The sequence below is a fragment of the Hypanus sabinus genome, chromosome 8 (assembly GCF_030144855.1).
Source record: "Hypanus sabinus isolate sHypSab1 chromosome 8, sHypSab1.hap1, whole genome shotgun sequence".
Taxonomy (NCBI): Eukaryota; Metazoa; Chordata; class Chondrichthyes; order Myliobatiformes; family Dasyatidae; genus Hypanus; species Hypanus sabinus.
Genome location: NC_082713.1, coordinates 166,460,054 through 166,486,933, shown reverse-complemented (window position 1 = coordinate 166,486,933; position 26,880 = coordinate 166,460,054). Strand labels below are relative to the sequence as shown.

The following is a 26,880-nucleotide window of genomic DNA, read 5'->3' as shown; positions in this document are numbered from 1 at the left end:
AGGCACTGATAACCTTGAATATATTATATTATGAAGATTATATTATTTTGTTGATAGAGCATGGAAAAAGTACAAAAATTAGGTTCTTCTTGCCAGTTCTTTTGAGGCCAGAAGTATATATATTTCAGTATAACAACAGGAGTGTATTCTAACTGGCTGTATTGTTATCTGGGGTGGGGGGCATCAGCACAGGATCGAAATAAGCTGCAGCTTATTATAAACTTAAGCCATTTCTGTCATGGGCACTAGCCTCTGTAGTATCCAAGATATCTTCAAGGAGATGCTTCAAAAAGGCAGTGTCCATCGTTAAGGACTGCCAGTAGCAAGGAGTTACAATAGCAAGGAGGTGTTACTGACGGCACACACTCAGTGATTCAAGAGCAGCTTCTTTTCCTCTGCCATCCAATTTCTGAATGGACATTGAACCCATGAACATTAGCTCACTACTTTTTTAATTTTTATTTTTTGCACTAACTTACAGTAGTGTCAGTCATGCAAGTCCCAGGTGGAGACTTGGGAATACAGTCACATTCAGATGGAGGAGGAGTCTTTATTGCTGTTTCTGTTAAAATTTTGTTTTACTAGTCAGGGTTGTTTGACCTGAGCTGAACCCTGAACCTGGAGGACTGGTGTACCTCTGCCTGTCCCCTATCATTTGGCGTGGGTGACCCTACCAAGAGCTAAAACATAAAGCCCTGATTCCAGCTGACATAGCTCTTCAGGTCATTGAGGCATATAAGCCTCCAAACCACGACAAGCTTATGGTCCTCTCGGTGTGGAAGTCAAATCCAGATAAAGTCACCCGAACTGTATAATACAACTCTTTATTCAAAGCCCCCAGGGCTAACTCAGTCACTCAAACAGGAGCAGTTAGTGACTGTCCCTGCTTGGTCTACCAACTAACTCACAATTCCCTTTCCAGCTCACCTGTGACTATAGTCTGCTTTCCTCCTCAGGGGCATCCCCCTAGGACGTATGCATGACTTGCATGTCTGGCATACCTGTGCAGGGGTTTTTGGCGGGATCCCAGTGGGACTGTCATTTCGAGTGTCTGGGCTGCGACTTTGGCAGCCTCATCAGTCATGGTGTTACCATGGAGATTTTATCAGTCTGACGCGTATGAGCAGAGCCTTTGACAATGGCCAATGTTTTTGGAAGTTGCAAGGCAGTGAGGAGATTCTGTACAAACGTAGCATTGCTAATAGGATGTCCTGAGGAGGTGAGGAAACCCCGACATTCCCAAAGCGCTCCGTAGTCATGAGCTATTCCAAAAGTGTGTCGAGAATCAGTGTAGATGTTTGCATGTTTGTTGGAGGCGAGGATGCAGGTATAGTGAGGACAGATAACTCAGGTTTTTATGCTAACATGGCTAGTTGAAAGGCTGCCTGCTCAAGCACCTTGTTATCTGCGACCACAGCATAGCTAGAACATCTCTGGCCTTGAGGGCCCATGAAAGAACTACCTTTGGCATAGAAGGTTATGTTGGGGTCCTGTAGGGGTTGGTCCGTGAGGTCTTCACGGGCTAAGGTGAGGAGTTGCTTTCACTGCATGCAATCGTGTTCAGAATCGTTTGTCACCTGGAGTGGTGACATTAGGAAAGTGGCTGGGTTTAAAATGGAGCAGTGAGAAAATGTCAGCACAGGGTTGCTCAGTAAGGCTGTCTCTTAGCAATTTTGTCGTGCCTGATTGAGGTGCTGTGTCTGTCGGGAGGTCAAAAGCTCCGCCACCAAGTGGGAAGAGAGCACATTTACAGGTTGATGTAGGGTAATATTAGAAGCTACAGTTACCAGGGTATATATTGCCTCCCTTGAAACTTCACCCAAAGGGGTTGCGTCCATTGATATGTTCGTTCAGACCCCTCAAACCCTGAGAGGGCAATGGTGGCCCCAGAAAGCCGGGATCAATGTTCTGACACTTTCTCATGATCAAGGGTGGAAGTGGTTGCCCCTGTATCAATCATGAATGGAAGTTGAATTCCAGCTAGCTGAAGGATTATGCTGGGTTCCTCTTGTGGGTCGCTACTTACAACAGGCAACATTTTCGAGGGTCAGTTGGCAAAAGGATTGTTCATGGAGAATGGGGTGACTGTCCGTAACTGGGCAGAAACTGGGCGTCTCTGCTGTCCCCAGGGGCTCCTTGCCTTCCATTGTCCTGGTCGGCCACAGTTAAAACACACTCCAGGCTGAGCTCCCTCAGGCATGGGCGCTCGCTGGGGTGGTCCATTTCTTTGCTCAGGGGGATAAGGTTGTTGGGGTTGTCCTCTTGTTGCCATCACCTGGCCAGGTTCTGGGGCATATGGGTCATCATGCGGGGGGTAAGGCTAGTCAGGGAATTGATCCCAATCCCGGTTTCCTGGTTCCGGCATATGGTTACGATGCCAGCCATTATCTGCCCCCTGGCGGTGTCCCTCACCTGTTGGACATATTCATGATTGACTGTAACTCCCTTTGAGGCAGGTCTGGGCTCTGCGCTGGGATCCCAGTAGTCAACTACGGCCCGTCAGTACGGTTATTATCTGACCAGTCCGTATTGTTTGTCTTAATCATCATGGCTAACTTAAAAGGGAGACATTGGAGCATCAGCGCATTAAATTGAGGGGAAGTATTCCCGTTATTGAAGATCTGGTTCCCCTGTGCAAGTTTCGTAACATGATACAAAGCGCTTCCAGTAATCCGACCCTGATTCCCCAGGTGTTGGCTTACATTCTAATACTTTAATGATGTTAACGGGCTGTTGGAGTGCTTTTTCCAAACCCTGGATTATCTGATTGGTCTGGTCTTCCTCGTTTAGCACCCTTCCCTCAATTCTTGGTAAATCAGGTATCCCAGTTCTGCCTTCCATTTCTACCAAGCTGGAGTCAGACTTATCTATTGCTCGACAGTACCGAGAGACAAATTACAGAATAGGAATAATGGCCACATACACAGAACAGACTGGAGCAGTCATCTCGGCGCATGACAGCAAAAGGAGACAAGCATCCTGAAACACTAACTGGCTAACTTCGAGAAGAAATATTGCTCAGCATTGAATAGCAAAATTAGCACATCTGTTGATCATCAAGGTTTCTTGCAGAAAAAAACAGCCTGCTGTGTTTAAATGACCGCGTTAATCTTTTTACTTACTGTATCATTGGAGGTTTGATTTAGGAGTATCAGTTCCTTGTAACTAAAATTTCAATTTAGCTTTGCAGTCTATCAAAGAACTACTTGTTAATTAATTTTTTCATTAAATTGTATGATGCAATTTATCTAAAACTTGTATCTTATTAACAATGTGCATTTAATGTAAAAAGTAATAAAATTATAGCACATTGACTCCTGTGGCATGTAACCAATTTTCTTGCATATGTGGGCACTCATTTGCAACATGTTACTTCATTGACTATCTAGTCAGTGGGGGTGGAGTTTCAAGATGGCGACGTAAACATCTGCCTTTTAGGCGCTCTTTACTTTTTCAACTATAATCACCCTTTAATTAAATCTTTTCAAATTTAATCATATGAGTTGATACTTTCGATTAACTTTTTTTTCCTAAAATTATATTTGATCTAATTTTGTCAAACTTAAAATGGCTACAAGCAAGAAATCGTCTAAGGAGCCTTTATCTATCGACGCAATTTCTAATCTTCTGGATGCTAAACTTGCAAGTTTGGAAAGCAAGCTGGAAAGTAAAATGGAAAGTAAAGCAACAAGTTTGGGAAGTAAACTGGCAAGTTTGGAAAACAAGCTTACCACGAAAATGTCTGAACTTGAAGGAGTTGTTAGATCGCTTGATAATAAGCTTCAATCGCAGGCATCGGATATTCAGCGACATGAAGATAAGTTCACGACTCTTGAAAAATTAATTTGTGAAAAAGTACGTACAATTGAAGCGCTGAACAAGAAGATACAATCGACTGTTAAAACAGTAGATCAGTATAAGTTTAAAATTACTGATCTTGAAAACCGATCTCGCAGACAGAACTTGCGGATCATCGGGTTTCCCGAAAAAGTTGAGTCTGGTGATTTAACTGAATTTTTCTCTAAATTACTGTGGGAAATTTTTGGTGGTGAAGGTTTGCAAGCTAAACCTGTTATCGACCGCGCTCACAGAGTTGCGAGATTTTCGGCTGTGTCTGGTAAACCACGAGCGGTGATTGTTCGCCTTCATTATCCTCGGGAGAAAGAGCTTTTAATTCGATTAGCTCGTAAAAAAGGTATGATTTCTTACAACACCAACACATTTCGTATTGTTGAAGATTATTCGTTCGAAGTAATGAGAGCGAGAATCGCTTTTAAACCAGTGATGGCAGAGATTCACTCGATTGGACTTAAACAAGCTTTAATGTATCCAGCGAAGCTTAGAATTACGCTGAACGACAACAGTCAGCAATTTTTTAACACTCCGGAAGAAGCGAAGAAATTTGTTGAAGAATATCGATCTTCTCGTGCAACTTGAACTATGTGTTATGTTGAAGATTTTTCGGAGAGAGGATGCCATTTCATTTTAAGTTTTAACCTATGAAGCTGGGTTATAACTTTTTATCCTGATCTACAGGTCTGGTTCTTTTTTTTAACTATCATCACTGTCTATAGATGCTCTTTTCAATTTTTATAATATCTTTTTATTCATTTTTCTGTTTCGGATATACACGTTTATACTTTGTAATAACGATTTACTTTTTTTCAAGATGTTGTTTCTTCTTCCCATAAGACTTTGCTTTCTGTAAGCATTTATTTGTTTGCCTGTACTTAGAAATGGGACGAATGTTTTGGATTTTTTGGTCCTTTTTTTATATATTGTAGTGTCTATTAAATCTTTTTTTAATCCTATTTTGATAACTTTTTCTTATTAAATTTTTTTTAATAGATTGCTGAACTTACATTTGTATTTCATAATATGGCTTTTTCAAAATGTCGTTTCTTCTTCCCATAAGCCTTTGCTTTTGAAACGTCATCTTTCTTGTATTTGAATATGGAATTTTTTTAAAGGCATATTACACTTTCAAATTTTAATGTTTATACTTTTTTTTATTAATGATTGTTTTATTATATTAGTTTTTTCATTCTGATTGATATATATATATTTTTTGCAACCCTATATTTAAATCTGGGTGTTACATAGTTTTTTTTAAATCTTTTTATGGAGCTGCCATCTTGAAATGGGGGTAATGTTAGTATTAGATTATGCGCCTGCCGCTTGGCTTTCTTTCAAAGGGTTGGGGGAGGGGGTAGGGATCTTTTTTCACGCTTTTGCTTTTTATTTTTTTGCTTTTAGTCTATGGGCCGACTTTAAATTATTAATATTCTTGAGGTGTCATGTTCTCCGGTTGCTCCTGAATCAATTTTCCTTCTTCCTGAATTATGGGTTATGTGTCTTTTTAACCTTTTATGATATACATAACTAATATTGGCATGATGGATAAATCTATTAACTTTATCTCTTGGAATACCAATGGTTTAAATCATCCGATTAAACGTAAAAAAATATTTAAAGTATTCCATAGATTGAACGCTAATATTATTTTTGCACAGGAAACCCATATTAGGAGGGAGGATAATCAGCGTTTTTTTAGGTTCTGGAAGGGTCAACAATTTCACTCGAATTGTACCACTAAAATTAGGGGTGTGTCTATTTTTATAGACCCCTCAATTTCGTTTACATATCATGAAACTATTTCTGACCCACAGGGCAGATTTTTGTTGATAACTGGTTCACTTTTTAATCGAAAAGTGGTTCTAGTTAATATCTATGCTCCAAACTTTGACTGCCCTGAATTTTTTAAACGTTTATTTACTTCCCTTCCTAATCTAAATGAATATATGTTGATAATGGGTGGAGATTTTAATTGTTGTTTGAATTCTTCGATGGATAGATTTAAACCTATCCGAACTCTTCCGAATAGATCAGCCTCACTTATTAATTCTTTTATGGTTGATTCGGGAATTACTGAAATATGGCGGTTTTTGAACCCTAAAGATAAAGAATTCTCATTTTTTTCACATGTATATCATAGCTATTCTAGAATTGACTATTTTCTTATTGATCATCGGTTATTAATGGATGTTATTGATTGTAAATATGATTCTATTACTATTTCGGATCATGCACCTTTGAAGTTATCTATTAAGATTTTGGACTTTTCCAATAATATTAGATCTTGGAGACTTAACGCTACTTTGCTTCAAGACCCAGAATTTATCACCTACATAAAACAGCAAATTGACTTGTTTTTCTCAACAAACTACACTGAAGAAATAGACAGAGGAATACTTTGGGACTCTTTTAAGGCTTTTATCCGTGGACAAATTATCTCATATTCCGTTGGTTAAAGAAAACAAAGATATTTAGATATCGCTTTATTAGTGGATAAAATTAAGGAAATTGATAAGATTTACTCCGTGACTCCTACCAAAGAACTTTATAAGAAGAGAGTTGAGCTTCAAATGGAACATAGTTTATTATTATCTTCTTCAATTGAAAATCAATTGATTAGGACCAGGGCTCAATTCTATATTCATAGTGATCGAACTGGTAAACTGTTAAAAGCTATTTCGACTAAGCGACAAATTATTAAAATTCGTAAACAAGTCGGTAATTTAACTACTGATCATAAAGAAATCAATAACACTTTTCAAGATTTTTATAAATCTTTATATCAATCAGAATTTGATGGTGACCTGTCCATGATGGATAATTTTTTTAACAATTTGAATATTCCTAAACTGATAGATGAAGATCGTAGCTTGTTTGCTGCTCCTATTTCTATGGCCGAAATAGGAGAGGCTATCTCATCAATGAATTCAGGGAAAGCTCCTGGCCCTGATGGTTATATTGTAGAATTTTTTAAAAACTTTTTCTTCTTTGCTTTCCCCTTGGTTATGTGAAATCTTTAATGATGCGTTTGCTAAGAAGAGATTACCTCAATCTTTTTATGAAGCTACTATCTCTCTAATTCTTAAAAAAGATAAAGATCCTACTTTATGTGCATCTTATCACCCTATATCATTATTAAATGTAGATTCTAAGATTCTTACAAAAATTTTAGCCATTAGATTAGAAAAGGTACTATCACAAATTATTTCAGAAGATCAAACTGGTTTCATTAGGAATCGGTATTCCTTTTTTAATGTTAGAAAATTGATTAATATAATCTATACTTCATCACCCACAATTCCAGAATGTGTTATCTCATTAGATGCTGAAAAAGCTTTTGATAGAGTTGAATGGACATACTTATTTAATACATTGAGAAATTTTAATTTTAGTCCTAATTTCATATCATGGATTAAATTAATATATTATAAACTTGTTGCTTCTGTTCTTACAAATAATTATAGATCCTCTTTTTTTCAATTATCTTGTGGTACGAGACAAGGTTGTCCCTTAAGTCCTTTATTATTTAATATCGCATTAGAACCTTTAGCCATTGCTATTCGTGAATCTCCTAATATTTTTGGTATTACCTGTAATGAGAAGGTATACAAATTATCACTTTATGCTGATGACTTGCTGTTATATATTTCTGATCCTGACAGGTCTATTCCCGCTATTTTATCCTTGTTGGCTCAATTTGGTAGCTTTTCTGGTTATAAATTAAACTTGGATAAGAGTGAATTATTTCCTTTAAACGCGCAAACTTTATTGAATGACAGGATACCATTTAAAGTTGTTACTGATAACTTTATCTATTTAGGTATAAAAATTACCAAGAAATATAAAGATTTATTTAGACTGAATTTTTTACCTATGCTTCATCAGATTCAACAGCTTACTACAAGATGGTCTCCCTTATTCATATCATTAATTGATCGGATTAATGCTATTAAAATGATGATTTTACCGAAATTTTTATATTTATTTCAAGCCTTACCAATTTTTATTCCTAAATCTTTTTTTGACAACATTGACTCAAAAATTTCCTCATTTGTGTGGCAAAATAAAAACCCCAGGTTAAGTAAAAGGCAATTACAAAAATCTAAAAAAGATGGTGGTTTAGCTTTACCTAACTTTAGATTTTACTATTGGGCGAATAATATTCGTAACCTAATGTATTGGAAATTAGATTTGGACTCACCATTGTGCCCACAATGGGTAAATTTAGAATGCAGTGAGGTAAAGGGATATTCTCTATTCTCTGTTCTTGGTTCTTTTCTTCCTGTTGATTTAGTTAAATTCAATAAACAGATATCTAATCCTGTTATCAAACATACATTACGAATTTGGTTTCAATTTCGTAAGTTTTTTACTCTGAAAAACTTTGTTCTTGATAGCCCTATCTTATTTAATTTTTTTTTCAAACCTTCCTTGACAGATCAAGCTTTTAGCATATGGAAAAGGAAAGGTATAAAATGTTTTCGTGATCTTTTTTTTGAAGATACTTTGATGTCTTTTGACCAACTTTCCAACAAATTTAAATTACCTAAATCTAATTTTTTCAGATATCTATCAGAAATTTCTTACATAAAGTTCTACCATCTTTTCCCAATTCAACTTCAATGGATTTCCCAGATTTGATTTTTACCTTAAATCCTTGTCAGAAGGGATTAGTAGCTTTTATTTATAATATGATTATGAAGATGCAACCAGAAATATCAAATAGAATTAAACAAGAATGGGAAAAGGAACTTCGATATAATATATCAACAGATAAATGGGAAAAAATTTTACAAATGGTTAATTCCTCTTCTATATGTGCTAAACATGCTTTAATACAATTTAAAATTGTACATAGAGCTTATATGTCTAAAGATAAGCTTGCTCGATTAACCCTCAATGTGACAGGTGTCATTTAGAAGTGGCTTCATTGACCCACATGTTTTGGTCATGTCCCACTTTACATAACTATTGGAAGGACATATTTATTACCATTTCCTCAATTTGGAATATCGATTTACAACCTAATTTTATTACTGCAATTTTTGGTATACCAATTGAGGATGGTAACCAGTTTTCCCCTTCAATCAGACGAATGATTGCTTTTGTAACATTAATGGCCAGAAGGTCTATATTACAAAACTGGAAAGAAGTAAATCCTCCTACCACGTCTCAGTGGTTTTCCCAAACTATTTCATATCTGAGTTTGGAAAAAATTAGAAGCACTATTTTTGACTCATCAATTAAATTTGAAGAAACTTGGGGACCGTTTATTCGACATTTTCATATGAATTAATTTGGCCTTTTCCAGACCTTCTCTCTGCTTGTTCTTGTTCAGGTATGGAGTTCCGGAGTTCTTTGACACTATCATATACAAAAACTGTTATTATTGCCCATATTAATTTTAGTTTAGTTCTTTTTTTTTTCTTAATATATATTTCCTTTTACATATTTTCAATTTTTTTTTCTTTTGACGATTTTTTCTTTGTTTTTTTTCATATATAGTTATATAGACTTGATTGATTAATGTACTCTTTTCTGTTGATGTTTAATAGGATATTATTATCTGATTACCAATGTAATTTCAAGTCTATTGTATTCATAACCTATTCATTATTATGTTATGTTTTTTTTATAATTATATATGAAATTCAATAAGGAGATTGAAAAAGAAAGACTATCTAGTCTAGAGCATTATATTACAGACTGAATTTTCTATCAAAACTGTAAGAAGTGTTGTGGTAACAATTAATTCATTTGAGATGCATGAAGCATTTTAATTATATGAACGGATTTGTAGTTTGGCTAACATTATATTTTATTTAAAAATTGGTTCCAATACTGATTTTTTTTCACAGTTTGAACAAGATAATAAAAGCAAACACGAGGAAAGCTGCAGATGCTGGAAATTCAAACAACAACACACACAAAATGCTGGTAGAACACAGCAGGCTAGGCAGCATCTATAGGGAGAAGCGATGTCGACGTTTCGGGCCGAGACCCTTCGTCAGGTTTTTGGACGTTTGTGACTGCTGAATAAAAATTACATTTTTAAAGTTGTAATGCAACAGTTCATATAGGGAATTGTTTCAACTTGAAAGAAATTTGTCTCACTTTTATAAGTGGAATACAAATTTTCCCCACATTATGGCATGGTTTCAGTTCTGTGAACTGTGCACAACTCTGACAGTTGTAACCTCAGTCAGCTCGATCATGTGCTCTCGCCATCCCCTTCCCCCACACCTAGCATCGAGGACATTTCAAAAGGCAATGCTTCAAAAGAAAGCATTCCATCATTCTGGGTCTTCACCACCCAGAATGTTGTGTAGTGGTTAGCATAACACGTTACATTACCAACAGCTAGGTTCAATCCCCGACACTACCTGTAAGGAGTTTGTATGTTCTCACCAGGACTGCGTGGGTTTCCTCTGGCTGCTCCGGTTTCCTCCCACATTCCAAAGATGTACCAGTTGGTAGGGTAATTTGTCATTGTAAGTTGTCCCGTGATTAGGCTAGGATTAAATTGGGATATTGCTGGGTGGCGTGCTGAAGGGGATGGAAGGGCCTACTCTGTACTGTAGAGCAGTAAATAAATAAATGTCTCTTCCTTGTACTGTACTACCAAAAGAGAGGTGCAGAAGCCTGAAGACTCACACTCAATATTTTAGGGACAGCTTCACCCCCTCTGCCATCAGATTTCTGAGCGGACAAAGAACCCGTGAACACTAGCACACTACAGTATTTTTGCTCTCTTTTTTTGCACTACTTGTCTATTTTTCTTTTAATATATTTTATTATAATTTATATTCTATTTTATGTATTGCACTATACTGTCAGAAAACAATAAATTTCACAACATAATGATAATAAACCAAATTCTGATTCTGAGTTCACAAGTTGCAGCTGTGAACCGAGTTACCACTCAGAAAGTGGCTGATGTCCCTTAGCAACTGGCAAGTCATCCCACTGGTCACCAAACTGCTTGTTGATTATGTATGAAGTGTACATAAGCTGTGTGTTTGTAGGCTGTGGAAGGCTTAAAGGATGTAGCTAAGTACTCTTTTTTAAAAAAATATATAATGCTGCTGTTATGCTATCTAATATTTCTGATGTATTGGTTGTGGCAGTAATTGGTGAATATCAGCACTTGTTCTGGACCGTCCAGATCTGGTTAATCTGTAGTAATTGTCTTTGCAAACTTGGCTTCAAAATAAGATATTCACTATTTAAGAGGTAATCCCGTTTAATGTAATGTTAACATGTCCAAAAAGTGCTATATTTTTTGCTCATTATAATTATGATATCATTTTGAAAGCTTTATTTTGTAAGCAAATGTATATGCAAAATGAAACAAAATGTTCTGTTGTCCTTGGTGTTTTTCAGTACAACACCAAGGTCAGTCTATTTTGCAAATTTTCAAGCATCTTGAAACAAGGTAAATAGACTTTGACAGCTGGCTCTTCCCAAACAGGGGTTTTAAATCAGGGGTTCCCAATGCCATGGACCAATACCATTAAGCAAGGGGTCCATGGACCCCACTTTGGGAACCCCTACTTTAAATGACCGTTTGATCCATTGGATATCTGATCAAATAGTTTTTAATTAGGTTGTATCTTCCAGTTCACTGTGATAACATAAGAAGGTAACTTTTTATAACTGTCCTCATTGGTGGTTCTAAAGTGCAATATGGTTCCTTTTGTAAGAGGAAAATTTTTGCTGAAGAAAATGATGGATTATTGAGTTCAGAAAGGAGATCATAGAGGGTGAGGAAATCAGATTTGGTAGGTTTTGTAACTTATTTTCAAACTGTACTTGTATATTAATGAAAATTATGTTGTGCTTTTAATATGAAGATCTTAGGGCATAGAAAACAAAAAAAAACTATCTAGTTAATTAAGGTCCTGTTATGATTTTGATGGTGGCACTGCATAAGAACTTCAAATGAAAGATTGTGTAATACTTCTGACTCAGTGAGATTGTGGACAAAGACAAAGAAGGTACATTTAAAACCAGAGTTCAAAAAGCAGAACTTGTTTTATTGCATGTGATATGGAAGGAATTGCGGGGACGAAGTGGCCATTGTGGTGGAGATGGTGGAAACTCAGCTTTAGCTAAAATAGCATTGAAAGAGTAAATGTGGTGATTAATCCTGAGGGTGACTGAGATGTACTCAAAACAGGGAGACTGAAGAAATTTGCTACATTCTTTCTAATGTTCTATTGGAATAAATTCCCACATATAAAGATATTTTTCCACTTGGCACGATTAACTTATTATTATTTAATTATTTATGGTTTTGTATTTCTATATTTCTTCACTATTCTTGGTGGTGCGGCTGTAACGAAACCCAATTTCCCTCGGGATCAATAAAGTATGTCTGTCTGTAGTTGTTGCCAGATATACAGCATGTGATGCAAGTAGAGCTATTATGGGGAAAAAAACAAAATGCTGTTGATTTGTTCTTGATTGGTAGAGGGGTTAATGTTTACTGGGAGAAAGCAGGAGAATGGGCTTGGGGGAAAAAATCAGTTGTGATTGAATGGCGGAATGAATTGGCCAATTGGCCTAATTTAGAATGAGAATCCGCTCCAATATCTTATGGTCTTATAGAATCAAGAGTGTGGGAGCAGTGGGATGCAACACTGGAATTTTTGGGTCATTATAAAGGGCGGAAAAAGCTGAGAAGTTGAACTTGAAATTAGAAGAAAGGTGAATATTTATTCAAGGGGGAAATGAGCATGACATGAAAGACATAGAATCATGATTACAGTGGGAAATTACTTGAACAAAAAGATTTACCTACACAAGATGATCAAAACTAATACCGCAATAGTGTACATTTAGAGTACTCAGATCTTCACTTTAACTATCTTGAATTCTTTGAGAAGAAACTTAACCAGTGGTTGTATTGAAATATTTCACTTGGATTGGTAGAGTATGTCATATGCCTTGTACCTGTATTTGGTTTGTTCACTTCAGTGTTTGCTTGCAGTATAACATTGCCTGAGGTTGTGTGCCAAATTTTAAATGACAACAAGAACTTCTTGACTTGTCAGTGGATGTAAGTTAATGCGGGTTTGATGAGGAAATGCCAGGCATAAGTTTGTGTAGTCTGTCAAAAGCCAACATTTTAAATATGATTGTGTTGAGTAGCCTCAGTTGTGCTTTACTGACCACTTGCATTTTGACCCAGGTTCTGAAGCAATGTGAAAAAAACTTGGTGCACAGATGTCACTATGCAATCTTTTTTATGCAGTTAAGTTATATGATGAACCAGATAAAGTGGAAGATGAATTTTTAAAGGACAACAGTATAGTTTGTTTCACCAGCATTTTGTGTGTGTAGTTTGTTCCTAATCCTAGGATGTATTTCATTTTGTAATGAATACAATACAATAAGATAACCTGAATGAATTTGCTTTGTTGTTTTTATTTCTAAAGGAGTTGGTCTGGTTTTGGAATTTTAATGTCCACTTCATCAACAAGGAAGTTGGTATCCTTTCAATCCAATATGGTTTGGATGGCAGGACAAATTTTTTTTACCAGCTATTTTTCTGAGCTTTTTTTTCATTGTCATGAAATAAGTATAGTTCATGAGATGTGGCTAACTTTTTCTTGGCTGTGATTTTGTTTCTTAAAATTTAAATCAACAATTTCACAGTTTAAATCTTCATGATAACAGAATTTCATTGTCATAAAATCTTCCTGAGGTTGACAGCAAAGTAAAATTGCGTTGTACATAGTTGTAGATGCTGAGCTTCCTTGTGGCGATTAACCAGCTTTAGTTCTGTTTTGCACAAGAGATTCTGCAGATACAGGAATTCTAGAGTAACCCCTAAGGACCTTGGCACAGAATGTTAATTCTTTATTCCTTTCCACAGATGCTGGCTGACCTGTTGAGTTCCTCCAGCATTTTGTGGGTGTTACTTTATAATTGTTAGCATTTTTCTATTTAGAACAATGGAACTTCTCCCCCGCACCCCACCACACATTCCCTCTAAATACAAAATGTTGCATCTTCAGTATTTGTAAAACAAAATGAAAATGTGTTAACTGTGTTGAGTATTTCCATCAAAATTATCTTTGTATCGTGGCTATTTTGAAATGACTTCAGCTACTTTAATACTTTTTGATAGAGGTAGCTACTTAAGAGAGTCTTGCAGCTCCATCTTCAAGTTTAATCAAGGCATTCTGGTTTGTTTGAATGCCAAGATGTAGTACAAATCACAAATGCATTATCAATTACTTCCTTGTATGTTTCAAAGATGACTTGCTGAACATTGGACAATGAATCCACTGCAACAAAAACAGAAAAGGCTGGAAATATCCTGCAGGTCAGGCCTCATCTGTGGTAAAAGAAACAGTCAAATTTTTTTCAGAATTGAAAAGAGGGCAAAAGAAGCATGTACAGTAAATCTACAAGGAGAGTGGAGTGGTGGGGGGGGGGGGGGGGGTGGTCTCTGATGCAGTAAAGCCAGGGCTATGAGGGGAATAAGTTGTCAATGAGTAATAAAGAGCCATTACTGAGTGCGAACTTGTGGATGTTGCAAAATGCAGACCAGAAACCCAGCATGCCCTCAATATCTAGAAAGAGTAAAATAGGAAGGGGCAAAAGAAACAAATTTGTACTTGCATTACAGGTGAGTAGTGATATAGACGAGAAATCAAGTTACCAGAAGTTGTAAAATTCAGTATTTAGTCCAGAAAGCTGCAGTGTGTCAAAACAGAAAATGAGATACTGTCGTCAAGCTTGAGTTGATCTGTACTATGATAGAAGGCCACAGTTTCAAAGGTCACAGTGTGATTAGGAAGATGAATTAAAGTGGCAGAAATGTGTCAAACTTCCAGACTATGCACAGGTGCTTTTCAAAGCCATCACAGAATCTACATTTGGTTCCTCCAATGTAGAGAGCTGACATTGAACTTTGAATGCTGTAGATGGACAAAGTGAATGGATGCTTCACCTGAAAATGCTGTTCGGATCCCTGATGAGTGGGAGGGGTTAGGGTAAAAGGAGGAGTGTTACATCAGCTGCAATTGTGAGGGAAAGTGCTGTAAGAAGTGAGGTGGTTAGTGGGAGCTGAAGTGTGGACCAAGGTGTCACAAAAGGGAAAGACTCCCTGTAGATCTGTGGGCATGATTTTAGATCTCACCTGAGACATTCTGTGAACAAGTGGAACCTGTGTTGGAGATTTTGCTCGAAAATCTGTAATTGAAAGTACAATTCAATCGTAATTTAGAATCTCTTATGGATGGCATAAATATAGATTGATTTCTGTAATATCATTTCGTCCTTTGTGGACAGCAGTTCAAAATACGAAGAAGAAAAATGCAGGATTGACTTTGAGTTAATTGCCCATAATTTCTGTCAAGACTATAGAAAAAGAAACCTGGCTGTTAAGTTTGTACATAATGTATCCTAAAAATTTTCCACACTAACTTTCCTTCTTAATGATAGTTATTGGAACATTTTTGCACAGCAGTAGATGTACTATTTCAAGAATGATGATTTTACAGCAAGGCAAGTGGGAAGTAATTTGTCTACTCGAGATAGGCAAATACAAAATGTTAACTATACATCAGCCAGTGTTGTTGCTTGACTTTTTTAGTTGGTAGTGATGTGTTTATAAATAAGGTTTGATACCTCACGAGATGGTGTAATATTTTCATTTATATTTTTACAAATGCATTAATAGTGGTTCCTTGATATTATGTTGATAACATCATTTGACATTCTGTTTATGGTGAAATTTTCAAGCTGCTTGTTTCTAGAAGTTCCTTTCTTTCTCCCTCATTCTGCTGAGATTTTTTAGTCATAAAAATATCTTGAGGTTGATTGCATGAATATAAAATAAATTCAAGTTGTTTCATTCCAGTGAAAAGTAACTATTTAAATGCAGCTTCACATTAAATTACCTTTTTAGAACCAGGTTTAAGATCACCAGCATATGTTGTGAAAATTGTTAGTGGCAGCAGTATATTGCAATACATAAAGTTACCTGTTTAAAATGCTGTAAAATTTGATTGATTTTAAATTGGCAACTCCAAATTCATGTGATATTCTAAAAATCAGCATACAATTTTTTCCAATCATCAAGTAGAACACAGAAATGGATCTTTCAGCTCAAATTGTCTATGTTGACCAAGATGCCTTTATTGATCCCATTTGCCTCTGTTAGCTCTCATATCCCTTTAAACCACGGGTTCCCAATCTTTTTTATGCTATGGAGTCTTACCATTAACCAAAGGGTCTGTGGACCCCAGGTTGGGAATGCCTGGTCTAAACCAATTCCTATCCATGAACCAGTTCTAATTTGTTTTAAATGTTATAATTACACCCACCTCCACTTCTTCTAAGCAACTGTTCCATATTCTATCTACCCCATCTGTGGAAAACCTTGCCCCTCAGGTCCCCTTTAAATCCTATCCTTTCCCTTTCTCTTTAAGCCTATATGCTCTAGCTTAGACTCTCCTATGCTGGAATAAAGACTGTGACCATTTGTCCTCATGATTTTTTAAACCTCCAAAAGATCGCTAGTGAGCCTGTTTTGCTTCAGGGAAAACAGTCTCCTAATAACTAAAGGTCTTCTGTCCCAGCTACATCTTTCTGATTTTTTTTTCTGTATTATTTCTGAACTTGTAATTGCAATGGTACATTTCTCTAATTTGACGTTCCTTACTTCTGCTATAAGGAACAAGTTGATTTGTCTATATTATTCATAATCGTTACATATTTTGCCTGCTTTTTAATAGTTACAGGAATGTCACTTAAATGTAATTGTAGTTTGTGAGAAATTGTGGAGTTGTGAGTTTGTTAGCTGTAGAAAGAAACAAAGACAATTGATGCATGAGAACTTCAGAATCAGGGGTTTAATATCACTTTATCTCCTTACCTGTCTATCATCTCCTTCTGGTGCTTCTCCCCCCTTTTCTTTCTTCTATGGCTTTCTATTCTGTCCTATCAGACTCCCCCTTCGCCAGCCCTGTATCTCTTTCACCAATCAACTTCTCAGCTCTTTACTTCATTTCCCAAACCCTCCAGTTTCACTTATTACCTCGTGTTTCTCTTCCTTCCTCCCCCACCTTTTAAATCTACTCCTCATCTTTTTTTTTCTCTCCAGTCCTGCTGAAGGGTCTCGGCCCGAAACATCAACTGTACTTTTTTTCCATAGATGCTACCTGGCCTGCTGAGTTCCTCCAGCATTTTGTGTGTGTTGCTTGGATTTCCAGCATCTGCAGATTTTCTCTTGTTGACATCACCGCCATATGTCGTGAAGTTTGTTGACTTTGCAGCAGCAGTACAATGCAATACATAATAATAGAAAAAAGTGAATTGGAGTAAGTGTGTGCATATGTAATTTTTTTCTCACCCCTTATGGGTGGTGTGTATTTGTAGTTTTTCCTCAATCTCGGGTCCTCCATCAGAGGGCTTGGCACAGTATCTTTGCTGTTCTTCGTAGTGCACTCTTCTGGACTGAGATCTCAGATGTTGTTCCTGGGATTTGTTGGAGCCAGTCTTCCAGGTGTCACAGCCCCAAGTCCTCCTATCACCATCGGGATAACTCTGTCTTTAACCCTCCACATCATTTCTATCTGTTCTTTTAAGCCCCAATATTTCTCCAGCTTCTCATATTCTTTCTTCCTGGTGTTACTATCTTTCAGGATTGGTTCATCTGTTTTTGTTGCTTTCTTCTGTTCCTCGTCCAGTATTACTATGTCTGGTTGGTTGGCCAGTATCTTATCAGTCTGTATTTGGAAGTTCCACAGGATCTCAGCTCTTGTCATTCTCTACTACCTTCTTGGGTGTTTCCCATTTGGACTTGGAAATGTCCAGTCCATACTCAGTGCAGATGTTCCTGTACACAATTCCTACAACTTGGTTGTGTTGTTCAACATATGCTGTTCGTACCTGCATCTTGCACTCTGCTGCTATGTGCTGGATGGTTCCAGCAGATTCCTTGCCCAGTATGCATTTGGGTCTTGTCTGGTGTGATAGACCCTGGCTTCTATTGCTCTTGTGCTCAGCACCTGTTCTTGTGCAGCCAGGAGCAGCGCCTCTGTGCTGTCCCTCTGCTCTGTTATTTCCAGCCATTGGTAGGACTTCCTTATGTCAGCACCTCTGATATCTGGCAATGGTACATCCCATGCCTTGACTTGTCATGGCCTCTGGTCCACTGACTCTACTTCACCCACTTCCATTTCCAAATCCCTACCTGCTGTCTGAGGTACTCTCCTAGCAGGCTGTCCTTGGGAGCCATCTTCTTGATATACTCATAGATGTTTCCATTTCTTCCAGGGCTGTGGCCTTAACACTTCCAAGTCCCCATCCTCCTCTATTCTGGTGGGTGTGCAGTCAGTCGACATTGGACTTTGGATGTGATCCTCTGTGTATTGTTAGTATCTGGGTCTCAATGTCAGTTTCTTCCAGTTCGATCCTTGGCCAGCACTCTATTGTGGCTGGGTACTTGATGACTGGAGGGTGAATGTGTTGATGGCTCTGATCTTGTTCTTCCCATTCAGTTGGCTTTTAGGACCTGTTCCACTCTTTGGGGGTACTTTGATGTTGTAGCCTTCCTTATGTCCTCATTGTGGCTTCCAAGCACCTATAGGATCCCCAGGTATCTGTAGCTGTCCTGTACATCTGGTATGTGGCCTTCAGGTAACTTGACACCTTCAGTCATGATGATTTTGCCTCCTCACTACCATCCAGCTGCATTTTTCCAGATCGTGACATCCTGATGTCTCTACTGTACACCCTTGTCAGGTGGATTAGTGAATCAGTGTCTCTTTCATTTCTGGCGTACAACTTGATGCCATCCATGTACAGGAGGTGGCTGATGGTCACTCCACTCTTGAACCTGTACCCATGTCCATTCTTAGGGATGATCTGACTGGTGGGGGGGGGGGGGGGTGGTTTCGAGCCCATGCAGAACAGCAGTGAGGATAGTGCATCAAGAATCCATATCCGATGGTCATTTGTGCTATTGCCTTTGTGTTAACTTTTAGCATTGTCCTTCAATAGCCCATCGAGTTCTTGATGAAGGTCCTTAGTGTCTTGTTGACCTTGTGGGGCGCTGAGTAGTACACTTTCTGGTAGCCAATCCAGGCTGTGTTTCGGTTGGTTTGCTTGGTTTTGGAGTCTCACATGACTGCTTTGTCTACCAATAATTGGCGCTTAGAGCCTCTAGTTTTGTAACCAGTCCCCCTCTGAGCAGAGCTCAGGAATTTTCACACATGTTCCTTCAGCTTGGTGGCTATGATGCCTGATGAGAGCTTCCATGTTGTTGACAGGCAGGTTGGTTGTTTGATGGTGTTGCTCCTTTGTCAGGATCTTTCATTGAGTTAAGTCTTTCCTTGAGTTAGCCATTCAGGGTGGGAGCCTGCTTCAAGCAGCTTGTTCATTTCAGCTACCAGCCGTGTATGTAATGCTGTTAGTTTCTTCAGCAATAGGCTTGGATAATGTCAGGCCTCGGTGATGTTCAGTCCTTCATAGTTGCTACGCATTGTTGGACATCTACTGCTGTGAAGGTGACAGTTTCTTCCCTTGGGAGATTGCAGAGGCTTGCTTGTAAGTCTTTCAGCCATTGAGCATCGGCATTATATGATGCTTCTTTCTCCCATATTCTCTTCCAGTACTCAGTTGCTGTTTTGATTGGTTCAGTTACTGGCATGTTGTTGCTCTAGTGCAAATACTTTTCCTGGTTCTTTGGAAAAGAATGTGCATTTATTCGCTTGGCTTCTGTGTCTTTAGTGTACTCTGTAGTCTTGTAGCCAGAGCTGTAAACCATTACTTGGCAGTTGCCAGGGCTTCGGCTATGGACGCACCTCTGTACTTCCTTAGTAGCAGGGATCATCTTTGGTCTTACCACCCTTCTGCAGCTCAGTTAGTTTGCTGATCTCTACCCTTGTGGTTTTCATCGTGGCTTCCAGTTGTCATCTCAAGGGTTGGGGGGGGGGGGGGGGGAGGGCGTGTTATAGCAGCGCTCTCTACTATATCTCATTTTTTAGCCCAGCATTTCTCGGAATGCTGCCACAAATGTATAGATCAGGTTGCTGGTCACAGTTATGTTGCAGGCTACAAAAGTGCTTCATTGGATGCTTCTTTCATGCTACGTGATGGAATTTTTATCACTAATTCTGGGGAGCTGATTTCATTAACATTTCCCAGTTTAGCTATTACCATCCAATTGCAGCAGCCAGCGTAGATATGTCCCGAGGTGAGGATCGAACTTTCATTTCCCATGTTCAAGGTGATGCTATTAACTTTGTGCCATTTGTGAGTTGTGGAGGTGGGGTTGGAACTCTTATTTCCCGATCTACTCGATTTGTGGTGACGTTGCAGTGGTGCATTGTTGACAATGTATGATTGCTGGGTAACCAGTTGTTTTTCGGTAAATGTGGGCGATGGTCTTCGTTGTTGCCAGAGTCCCTACATGTGCTTGATGTATCCTTTTTCATTTGGGTTACTATTGAAGTTGCATTCTATAAATTCCACGTTCTCCAGTTTCATCCATTCATGGTTTGTTCCGGTAGCCAATTTCTCGCGAGTGGTTCCATTTCCCCAACCATTGCCTCAGACCTTGTTAATCTGGGCAACAGCCGAACTGGCATGACCAATATTCTTGTGTGCACATTTACTAGAGCTGTTGGGTGTGGTTTAAATGAATATGGCAGGAGGATGGGAACCAGCTGAGGATGAGCCAGCAGGCTTACAAGTGGATGATGGGTGTAATGTGAATGTAAGGAAGGACAGCCAATAATTGGTTACAAATGCAGACAGAGCAAAGAGTTAAATTGTACCACAAGGACAAAATTCAAAAGGGCAAAGAATGCAGGATTGAAAATGCTATATTTAAATGCGCGTGGTATTTAGAATAAGGTAGATGAGCTCGTGGGGCAATTAGATATTGGTCAGTATGAGTTTGTGGGCATCACTGAATCGTGACTGAAAGAAGGCCATAATTAGGAGCTTAACATCAAAGGATATACTTCGTATTGAAAGAACAGGAAGGAAGTGGTGTGGGGTGAGATGGAATTACATCTTTAGAAAGAGGTGACATAGGGTCAGAGAATATTTGTGGGTGGAGCTAAGAAACTGCAAGGATTAAAAAACCATTATGGGAATCACAAATAAGTCTCCAAATAGTAGCCAAGAAGCGGGGTTGAGATTGCAGAGGGAGTTTGGAAAGCCAGGTTTGTGTCAGATCACAAAAGAGAATTTGTTGAATGTCTATGAGATGACTTTTTAAGAGCATCTTGTGCTTGAGCCTACTTGGGGAAAGGTTATCATAGATTGGGTGTTGTGTAATAACCCAGATCTTAGGGAGCTTAATGTAAAGGAACCCTTAGGAGACAGTGATCATAATATGATTAACTTTATACTGCAGTTTGAGAGGGAGAAGCATAACTCACACATATCAGTATTGCAATGGAATAAAGGGAAGTTAGGAGGCTTGGGAGAGGAGCTTGTCCAGGTGGATTGGAAGAGGATGCTGGCAAGGATGATGGCAGAGCAGAGTTGGCTGAATGTTTCTGGGAATAGTTCACAAGGTGCAGGATAGATGTGTCCCACAGAAGTAGTTATTCTCAAATAGCAGGGGTAGGCAACTGTGACTGACAAGGGAAGTTATGGACTGCATAAAAGCCAAGGAAGCCAAGTTTTTCACCCAGAGAGTTGTGGATCTATGGAATGCTCTGCCTCAGAAGGCAGTGGAGGCCAATTCTCTGGGTGCTTTCAAGAAAGAGTTAGATACAGCTCTTAAGGATAGCAGAGTCAAGGAATATGGGGAGAGGGCAGGAATGGGGTACTGATTGTGGATGATCAGCCATGATCACATTGAATGGTGGTGCTGGCTGAAAGGGCCAAATGGCCTACTCCTGCACCTATTGTCTATTGAAATGTAGCAAAGGTGAGTGGGAAATTGGTTGATTTGGAAACTTTTAAAATCCAACAAAAGGCAAGTTTAAAAAAAACTATAAGAAGGGAAAAGATGAACTATGAGGGCAAACTAGCCAATAATAAAAAGCAGGGTACTGAAAGTTTTTCTCAGTATAAAGAGTAAAAGGGAGGTGAGAGTGGATATTGGACCAGTGAAAAGTGATGCTGCTGATGTAGTAATGGGGGAACAAAGAAATGGCAGATGAACTTACTAAGTACTTTGCTTCTGTCTTCACTGTGGAAGTCACTAGCAGTATGCCAGAGGTCCATGAGCGTCAGGGAGCTGGAGTGAGAGCCGTTGCTATTACAAAGGAAAAAGTGCTAGGCAAGCTGAAAGGTCTTAAGGTGGATAAGTCACCTGGACCAGACAGACTTCATCCCAGAGACCTGAGAGAGGTTGCTGAAGAATAACAGATACCTTAGTCATGATCTTTCAAGAATCACTTGATTCTGGCATGATCCCAGAGGACTGGAAAATTGCAAATGTCACTCCACTCTTTAAGAAGGGAGGAAGTCAAAAGAAAGTTAGACTAGCCTTAGGTGGGACAGTATTGGAGTCTATTGTTAAGGATGAGGTTTGGGGGGTATTTGGAGACTCATGATAAAATAGGTCAAAGTCGGCGTGGTTTCTGTGAAGGGAAATCTTGCCTGACAAGTTTGTTGGGATTCTTTGAAGAAGTAACAAGGGAGGTGGACAAAGAAATAGTAGTAGAGATCATTCAGTTGCATTTTCAGAAGGCATTTGATAAGGTGCCACACATGAGGCCGCCTAACAAGATAAAATCCTGTAGTGTTACAGGAAAGATATTGGCATGGATAGAAGAATGGCTGACAGGCAGGAGGCAGCGAATGGAATCAAAGGGTGCCTTTTGTAGTTGGCTGCTCGTAACAAGGGGTGTACCTTAGGGTCAGTATTGGGACCACTACTTTTCACTTTGTTTTTCAGTGATTTAGATAGTAGCATTGATGGCTTTGTGGCAATGTTTGCAGATGATAAGAAGATGGGTGGAGGGCTAAGTAGTGCTCAGGAAGCATTGCGATTGTAGCAGTACTTGGACAAATTGGAAGAATGGACAAAAAATGTGACAGATGCAATACAGTGTTAGGAAATGTATGATAATTCACTTTGGTAAAAGGAACAATAGTGTAGACTATATAGGAAGAAAATTCAAATATCAGAGATGCAGAGGGACTTAGAGTCCTCATGCAGGACTCAAGGTTAATTTACAGGTGAAGTCTATGGTGAAGAAGGCAAATGGTATGTATTTATTTCAAATGGAATAGAATATAAAAGCAGTGAGATAAAGACTCAACATTATAAGACACTGGTCAGACTGCACATAGAGTATTGTCAACACTTTTAGGCCCCATATCTCAGAAAGGATGTGTCGTCATTGGAGAGAGTCCAGTGGAGGTTCACAAGGATGATTCCAGGAATGAAGGGATTAACATGTGAGGACTGTTTGGCAGCTTTGGGCCTGTGCTCACTGGAGTTTAGAAGAATGCAGTAGGGGTGGATCTCATTGAAACCTACCAAATGTTGAAAGGACTAGATAAGGTGGATGTGGAGAGGATGTTTCCTCTGGTGGGGATATCCAAAGCTAGACGGCACAGCCTCAAAACTGAGGGGCAACTGTTTAGATCTAAGTTAAGGAGTAATTTCTTGAGGCAGAGAGTAGTGAATCTGTGGAATGCTCTGCCACAGACTGCGGTGGAAGCCAAGTCTGTGGATATATTTAAAATGGAACTTGATAGTTTCCTGATTGGTCAGGGCATCAAAGGATGTGGTGAGAAGACAGGTGTAAGGGGTTGAGTGAGTTCAGGAATCAACCATGATGGAATAGCGGAGCAGGCTCGATGGTCTGAATGACCTAATTCTGCTCCTATGTCTTATGGTCTTCTTGCTCTCGTCACTCTCATCCGGAGGTTTTTATGGGCAGATAAGTATAAGTGTGTGTGTGTGTGTGTGTGTGTGAGCAAGCAAAAATTGAAATAAAAAAGTGGTGAGGTAGTCTTCATGGATTCATTGCCCATTCAGAAATTGGATGGCAGAAGGGAAGAAGCTGTTCCTGAATTGTTGAGTGTGTGCTCTCAAGCTTCTATACTTCCTTCCAAATGGTACCAATGGGAACACGACATGACCTGGGTGATGGGGGTCCTTAATGATGGTTGTTATCCTTTTGAGACATTGCTCCTTAATGAACTCCTGGATACTACAGAGGTTAGTGCTCATGATGGTGCTAAGCTTACGTCTCTCTGCAGCTTACTTCAATCCCGTGTAGTAGCTCCCCCATACCAGGCAGTGATGCAGCCAATTAGAATGCTCTCCATGGTACACCTGTCGAAATTTTCAAGTGTTTTTGGAAACATAAATTTTCTCAACTTCCTCATGAAATATAGCTACTGTCTTGCCTCCTTTCTAGCTGCATTGATATATTGGATCCAGATTGCATCCTTAGAAATATTGACGCCCAGGAACTTGAAATCGCTCACCTTTTCTACCTCTGATCCCTCTATGAGGACGGGTGCGTGCTCCCTCGTCTTCCCCTTTCTGAAGTCCACTGTCAGTTCTTTTCTACAGTTCACCTTCATGTCCCAAAGCACCTTATCTTTAACCGTATGGCGAGGTGGTTCAACACCATCTTTCCAAGAGCCATTGGAAATTTGTAATATCCACATACTGAAGAATGGATTTTGTAAATAAAATATTCTCAACATATTTTTCTTGCGTATTGAATATCATAATGGTTATATACAACATTTGTTGAACTTCAGCACAATCTTTTCATCTTGACTTTAATTGGAAGAGATCGTTTTTGCTGTTGTGCTAAGGTCAAATGATGGTCCTGGCAAAATCTCTTTCAGCTGACGGAACGCATGAGTGGTGAAGAAGCACATCAGCATAAGATGAAAGCACTTTGGGTGGAAGTGTAGTATTTTTCATGTAGTTCTTTTAATTTAATCCACAACATGATGATAAAAATGGAAAAACAATATTTCTGTGCTTTTCGATATAGGTGACAAACAGCATGTTTGGTGCTGCAAGAAAGAAGTTTGTAGAGGGCGTGGAGAGTGATTACCATGATGAAAGTCTGTATTACAGCCAGTCATCAATGTTCCCTCATCGAACAGAAAAAGATGTAAGTAAATGTTATTACACCTAGAATTAAATGCTTGCAGCAAGTGTGTCCTGTAAAATGTATTTTAATTAAGCTTACTACATGAGTGCTCTTAAATGATCACTATTCCATAAGGTACCATATGCTAATTTTGATTTTGTCTCAAGCAGCTGCATATTTTACAATGCATGTAGTTCTAAAGAATTAGTAAATGTAAATGTAAATGGCCTTCATGATCGAAAATTTTAAAATGGTTCTGGATTTGCTGTATTCAGTATACATCTGTTATTTCTTGTTATATTCAAACTTGGAGTGCACCTAGCTAGCTATTGATTTATAATATGCAGTCATAATCCAATTCCTCTTCCCCTTTCTAAGGTATTCCTTGTGAAATCTTCTCGTGCCTCTCTCTTATTTTCCTCAAAGCAATTCTTAAGTACTGTTTGCACACCTACCATTTCAAAATCTTTAAAAAGTTTGAAATGATCAAAGTGTACATGAATTTGTGGATATTGAGTAATCCAGTTAAGTGTTTTGAGGAAGTATGATGAATGTACGTAATTTAAATATCTCGAAGCATTTTACAGCACAAATAATTAAAAATAGGACATGGAATTGGGAAATAGGAAACAAAATCGTTAAGTATGCCATTCTGTTGGTGGTGAGGTCCTATAAGTGGCTTCTGTACAACGGTGTTAATCTTTGACCATGACTAGTGAGCGCAACACGTACAGCATCTGTTACATAGTTCCAGTGACTATAGTTGAATTTTTAACTCTTGTGCTGTCTATGTGGATTTTACATGTAGTAGGTAGTGATTTGAAATTACCTTGTTTGCCTGTGATAGCTTTGTTAGAAGTGACTAGTGGACATCTTGGTGATGATTAGGTTCTGCCATCACACTTGAGACAATTTGTTATGAGGCACTCCTGGTGTCCTTGGATGAGACAAATTTGGATCTGATAGTTCAAAACCACTGCATCCCTGAGGCATTGTTGATCATTAGCAGGAGAAATCAGTTTGTAACTTCACGGCCCAGCATTTTCCCTGTTCTCCCTTTGTAGTCATGCCGGAGATCAGTCTAGTTCAATGAAGTGTGCAGAAAGGCATGCATAGTACAGGTAGCCCCTGCTTTTCGAACATTCGATTTACAACAACTTGCTGTTACGAAAGGCTTACATTGGTACCTGTTTTCACTAACCAAAGAGGATTTTCGCTTTTACGAAAAAAAAGACGCCTGCTTTATAAAAGTGTGTGTACTCCGAGAAAACTACAATGACCGTGAAGCCTTGTGCAGGCAGTTGTTTGCGTATGTGCGTACGTATGTGTGTACTTGCCAATTTGTTTTTTCCAAATCGATTTTGGCTCGCTGCCTTCCCGAGTTTGATAAGTGAAACTACACCATACCTACAATATTTCTACTTTATATAGGGTGTAAATTTATTGTAAATTTACTGCTTTCACTATATGTCAGTGTTATTTTAGGTTTTATGTGTTATTTGCTTTGATTTAGTAGGTGATTTTTTGGGTCTGGGAATCTCAAAAAATTTTCCTATATAAATTAATGGCAATTGCTTCTTCGCTTTACAGCATTTCAGATTACAAACAGTTTCATAGGTCTACCTTCAGATTGCGGGGGAAACCTGTATGCATATTTTGATAATAAATATACTTAGAGCAATTGACCAGGATCTCAACTGCATTTACCACATCAATTCCATGGCTGCGAACACAGGTCAGACACTGGGGAAGTGACTTGTTTCCCTTTACCTCAAAACACTTCTTCAGAATACAAGACACAATTCAGGAACATAATGGAATAATCTCTACTTGTCTAGATACATCAAGTGCCATTAACTCTTATGGTGCTTTAACACTATCCATGACAAAGCAACACAATTGATTGATACCCCATTAAACACCCTATTCATTTGTTTCTGCTACCACTAAGATATCTAATACTGTTGGC

At 38.5% G+C, this 26,880-nt stretch overlaps 1 protein-coding gene across 7 annotated transcripts in view; it reads left to right on the top strand.

Moving 5' to 3' along the window:
• cnot2 (CCR4-NOT transcription complex, subunit 2) overlaps nucleotides 1-26,880 on the top strand; it is a 164,443-nt gene that overhangs the window by 40,281 nt on the left and 97,282 nt on the right. For all 7 annotated transcript variants that reach the window (XM_059978449.1, XM_059978451.1, XM_059978447.1 and 4 more), the window contains one exon: nucleotides 24,810-24,932. In XM_059978449.1, coding sequence (XP_059834432.1) covers nucleotides 24,822-24,932 — 111 coding nt within the window. In that variant the 5' untranslated portion in view covers nucleotides 24,810-24,821. Of the gene's footprint in view, nucleotides 1-24,809; nucleotides 24,933-26,880 lie in introns of those variants that run through there.